The sequence below is a fragment of the Gavialis gangeticus genome, unplaced genomic scaffold (genome assembly GCF_001723915.1).
Source record: "Gavialis gangeticus isolate Ggan-Ray unplaced genomic scaffold, GavGan_comp1, whole genome shotgun sequence".
NCBI classification, from domain to species: Eukaryota; Metazoa; Chordata; order Crocodylia; family Gavialidae; genus Gavialis; species Gavialis gangeticus.
The window spans coordinates 71,516,619-71,521,849 of NW_017729032.1; the positions used below are offsets into that span (position 1 = coordinate 71,516,619).

The 5,231-nt window shown below is 47.1% G+C and overlaps 1 protein-coding gene across 1 annotated transcript in view; it reads left to right on the forward strand.

Annotated features, from left to right (window-relative positions):
- VWA8 (von Willebrand factor A domain containing 8) overlaps positions 1 to 5,231 on the forward strand; it is a gene marked incomplete at its 5' end in the record, with an annotated part of 370,441 nt that overhangs the window by 148,231 nt on the left and 216,979 nt on the right. Inside the window, one exon of the mRNA XM_019523815.1 lies at positions 836 to 907. Within this exon, the coding sequence (XP_019379360.1) occupies positions 836 to 907 (72 nt within the window). The remainder of the gene's footprint in view (positions 1 to 835; positions 908 to 5,231) is intronic.

Consider the following 5,231-nt stretch of genomic DNA (forward strand, 5'->3'; position numbering starts at 1 on the left):
CCCCGCCCAGCCATTCCCTGCCCCACACCCCTTTCCCCCTCCCTCACCCCCCCCAGTCTTACCAGCCAGTTGCTGCTCTCCAAGCTGCCATGCTGCATTCCTGGCCATGTGTGTGCTGTGCCCATGCACACAGCATTTATTAGTGACATTAATTGGCCACATGAGCCACAAAAAGCTGATTGGTGATAATGCAAATTTTTCTTTTATTGATGCTGATATGATACGGACCAGTGTATCAATGCAACTCTTATCTACTAGCCCCCTCAGTTCCTCATCTGTAAAACAAAGATAATGCATCCTTTCTTTGTTTTGCTTATTTAAATTCATGGATTGTCTTTGATAGTATGTCTACATAGTGCTCAGCACAATAGGTACTTGAACCTGGATGCTCCCCCTAGTCATTATGTACAAACAAATAAATAATGGTAATTTTAATAATTGAACATGGAGGTGACAAAACATGGTTGTGCAGTAGTAGGTTCTGCGGGTTGAGTTTTTAGTTAAGATGCACAAAAAGCCAATTAAAATAAAGGGAAATGTATTCTGGCATGTTTTTGGGAAGCGGCTAGGTTTATGGTAATCAGACATCCAGAGCCAAGTGGATTGTAGGAAATTATGGAGATAGAGTTAAAAGACATATACTTTGTTGCAATTACTGTACAAATTCCCTCTGCATATAATTATAAGCAGGCTAACAATTCCATTTCACAAAATAGAAAATAATTCTATGCATGATGTTTAAAAGGTAAAAAAATATTTAACATAATTCCTGCACACTACATTCGCTATTCTATGTGTATAATCCTGCATTTAACATGGTGTTTTATGTCTCTAGCACATGATGGTAATGGAGGATATGCTTAAGGACTTTTTGCTGGGAGAACATCTGCTTTTAGTTGGCAATCAGGTGAGTTAGAAAAATTATTTCTTCGGTACATGGACTACAGTTTGTGGCAATAAATTGAACCTGTATTTGTTGTTTCATGTGCTAGTATCTGTGTGTGCTGTTGGACTATAGTTTCAGAAAATCAAATTATTCCAGAGAACTCTCAACCTAAAAACAAAATACCAAAAATCTTTTGTGTGTTGGAAAGATTCTTCTCAACTAGTATGTGGCGAAGCTGGACTCCATCTGGCCACAGTGCTAGTTTTCCCCACTTGCCTTTGGGCACGCCCTCCCACCTGACTTTCCTGCCATGCCTTGTTGTTAATTAATTAACAGTTAATTAAGGTGGGAGGCTACACATTCTTGCCCTGATGCCAGGGGGTGCTATCTGCGGCTCCATTCCTCCCCACAACCGCAGCCCAAGCCTCGCAGATGGCATCCGGATGACACAGTGCTCCTGGTTTACTGCCGGATCAAGCTTAGGTCTTATTGTCAAGCCTAAGACACACTCACATTCATACCACCCTCCTCTCATGAGGGCCTCTCACACTCCACCCCCTCTCACAGGGTCTCTTTCATGCATCAACAGCTTATGCTACCTTGCTCCCACTCAGAGGAGGCCCCTTAGGCCATAGGCTTAGCTAGTTCGTACCTTGGGAGGCAGACTTTTGGGCCTCTCCCGTGACCCTCATCGGGGTAGTGGCCAGCCAATTACCTGACTGGGTCTAAGCCCCTTCTGGGGGCAACTCTTCCTCTTAATACACATACACACACTGGGCTCTTAGCCCTCTGGTTTTCCCCCACTTCACTGGGGCTCCACACCGCCCCCTTCACTTGAGGTCACAGGGCTTCCCTCCCCGGTGGGCTCAGGTGGCCATAGCCATGCCTGGCCCCAACCTTTCCTCGGTCTTGCACCTCACAGGGCTCAGGTGGCCACAGCCGCACCTGGCCCCAGTTCTTACTTCTCAGGTACTTGCATCCCAGAGGGCTCAGGTGGCTGTAGCCATGCCTGGCCCCAACTACTCCGGTGTTACGTGACCCACCCAAAGGTGAGGGCTAGGGTTAAGGCGCCCTTACCCACCTTTCACCAGGCTGATAACTGACCTGGAGTTTCGTGGGGGCTCCTGTGCCACTGAGAGCCCCACCAGGCCACTCACTCCTGGCAGGGTGCAGTTTTAGGTTATGCCCAGGACCAGAAGCCTCCAAACCATCCTTTACAGCTCCTGCCCTTACCTCCAGAATGTTATGGAGCCTTGCAGCCAGGCATTGTTACTTCCTGGACTGCTAGTAGTGGACTGCCCTGTTTATATGGGCGGCCAGAGATCTAAAATGGCCACTGTAATCAAGCACCTGCTGGCTGCTTGGCTCCGCTCCTAAAGTGGCAGGCGCCAACAGTGCTCTGCTACACACCTTCCCCCTTAAAATAGTTCTTGGGGGAGGTTTCCCCTGCTGCTCCTCTAAAGCAGGCTCTCCTTGGAGCCTGTGAGAGCCCTCAAGTGGCGAGCACCCCCAAAGGTGCTCCGCCACACAGTACTTTACAGTTGTATGGAAAACAGAATGTGTCTGTTTCACTTACTCCATGTGCTTTTCAGTCTTCTTAATCCTGCTAATAATGAAAGATAAAACGGTAGCAAACTTGTTCCTCACTGTTTGCATGGAAGCTTAATTAATGGTGGAATAGAAATTATGAGTCGTAGAACCCAAGGAACATACCACTGGAGGGATTATCATCTAGTCCTCTGAAAAAGGATCAAGTTTGCTTTGAACATCCCTGACATCTATCTGAATTAAACAGGCATCTTAAAGTTTTCCCTGATAGCTAACCTAAATGTTCCTTAAGCCTGTTCCTTCTTGTCTGACTTAACATAGAAATGGAGAAGTCTTGATCACTGTGTACTTTGTAAAAAATTTTTACATATTGAAAAAGTTATCCTCTCTGTTTTGATGTCCCCCCTCAGTCTTTTGTTGTATAGACTAAAAATAGCCTGATTTTTTTTCTACTTTTCCTCATAGATTATGGTTTCTAATCCTTTTGTCATTTTTATTGCTTTGGACATTCTCTAGTTTTCATGCATCTTTCTTAATGTATGGTACCCAGATTTTATGAATGTGACGGACTATGGGCATGACCTAAAACTCCACCCTGCCAGGAGTGAGTGGCCTGGACCACAGGGAAAAATTGGTTAATAGAGTCCTGATAAGCGACAGGGTTGCCTGGGTGTAGGATAAGACAGGATCGACTCATAGCACGCACAAAGTCTTGAATAGCTTTGTTGACATATAAACAAAGGTGAGAGGTGGCCAGCATGCAGGAGGCTGGAGGGAAAGATGGATATAACAACGAACAGGGGAGGCTGAATGAAAGGGGTTGTCAGCTCCTTGCAAGAAAGTCTGGAGAAAGATGACTAGAGGATCTTTAAGCACTCAAGGGCCTAGAAAAACTGAAAAGAAAACAGCTGAACACTTTTACAGGTACTCAGGGCTGTGTATTCTGGACTGAGGACAGAGGGACTAATTAACCCCTTGGAAGGGGGTCAGGCTACCCCTGGTTATGTGGCCTTTGCCCCAGCAAATGTGGAAAAAAATCTGAAAAAATTGTCTGCTATGCTGCTTGGAACTTTGAGTGCATTTGGTCTCCCCAGCTAGAGGCAAAGTCCTTCTCTCAAGGGCAGAACTGGATGCTAGATCCTTATTAAGGCCATAAAGTACCAGGGAAGGTAAGAGACCAAAATACTGGGGTCTCAGAGTGTGAAGGAGCCTGAACTCCTCTCCGTGTTCTAGAAGCCAAGACTGAGCTGGCTTTGGGGCTCTCTGAATGACCAGAGAAGGTTGAAGGTGGTCCTTGAGTAAGCACCTTCTGGAGGGCACCCTGTAACAACAGATGCAATAATCCACCTGAGGCCTTCTCAGCACTAAGTGGAGTAGAATAATTACTTCCCATGCCTTACACACTGCATCCCTGTTAATTCCCAGAATGAGATTCAACATTTTTTTTGTAGCAGCATCTCATTCTTGACTCATACTTACTTACTTTGTTGTCCACTGTAATCCCTAAATCGTTTTCTCCGGTATTACTGCCTAGCCAGTTATTTTTTCTGTTTGCATGTTTAATTGCTCTTTCCCATGTGTATTAATTTGCAGTAGTTATTGGATTTCACCTTGCTGATTTCATACCATCTCTCTAATTTATCAAAATCATTTTGAATTCCCTTTCTATTCTTGAAAATGCTTGTGACCTCTCTCAAATTTGCATCCTTGGCAGTGTTTTTGGGTATCTATTTCATCATTCAGGTCATTAATGAAAATGATATGGGTACCCAGACGGGTCCTACATGGGATCCCTACAATGCCCTCCCATTGTTGACAGGCAGCCTTTGATATCTTTGTTTTATAAATGCTTATTCAACCAGTTCTACACCTAGATAACCATTATATCTGGGCTAGGGATAGAAGTTACACATAAACCAGTTTACCTGATCGGTTTAAACCTGTAACAGAACAGAAGTTCAGTGCACATAAACCACTTTCAAAATGTCTAAAATTGGTTTAAGATAAACCTGGTTGGATGTAGAGTCAGACTGAACTGATTTAGATTAAACCAGTGTATGGAACATCTGTCCCAGATTGTTTCCCAATTTCAAGTTAACTCACAGTCCTCCAGCATCCCAGCGTGCTTGCCAGCCCTGGGCTGTGCTCCAACAGAGCAAGGCAAGCCCCACCCCCAGCTGTCACAGACCTGAGGCACTAAAGTCTCAGCTCCCCAGCATGCTTCCTGCTTAGGCCTGTCAGCCCAGAGGGACAGGAGGCAGAGGAATGGATGCCCCCTAGCCCCAAGCTGTACAATAAGGGAGGGAAAAGCCCCTGTGGTGGGAACTTTTTGCTCTTCCCTTCCTCCGCCCCCTTGCAGCCCATTGAGCTGGGCAAGGTTCAGCTCATCCCTGTCGTCTTCCCAGCCTCCGTCTCCTAGAGGTGGAGAGTACACCTCTCCCCACTCCTGCCTAGCACTCGATCCCTCTGCTGGCGTCTGTGGGGGGGGGCAGCCCACCCCCATAGCGCAAGCCAGCTGGGATGGCCCCAGCCTTGCCCCTTCCCCAGCCATCACATATGAGGGGCGTGGGGCAGGGGCTGGGAGCACCCCGCTGCCCTGCGCCAGCCCCCACCCAGCCAAGGTCTGCCCAGCGTGATGAGAAAAGCACTCTCTGGGGGGCTTTTCGCCCCCCCTGTCCTGTAGCTTAAGCTGGGCTGAGATCACCCCAGCTCTGTCCCCTCCTCAGCCATCACCTCTGAGGAGCAAGGGGGCGACGGATGGGAATGCATCCTCCCAACCTGGCACTCCCCCCCCCCC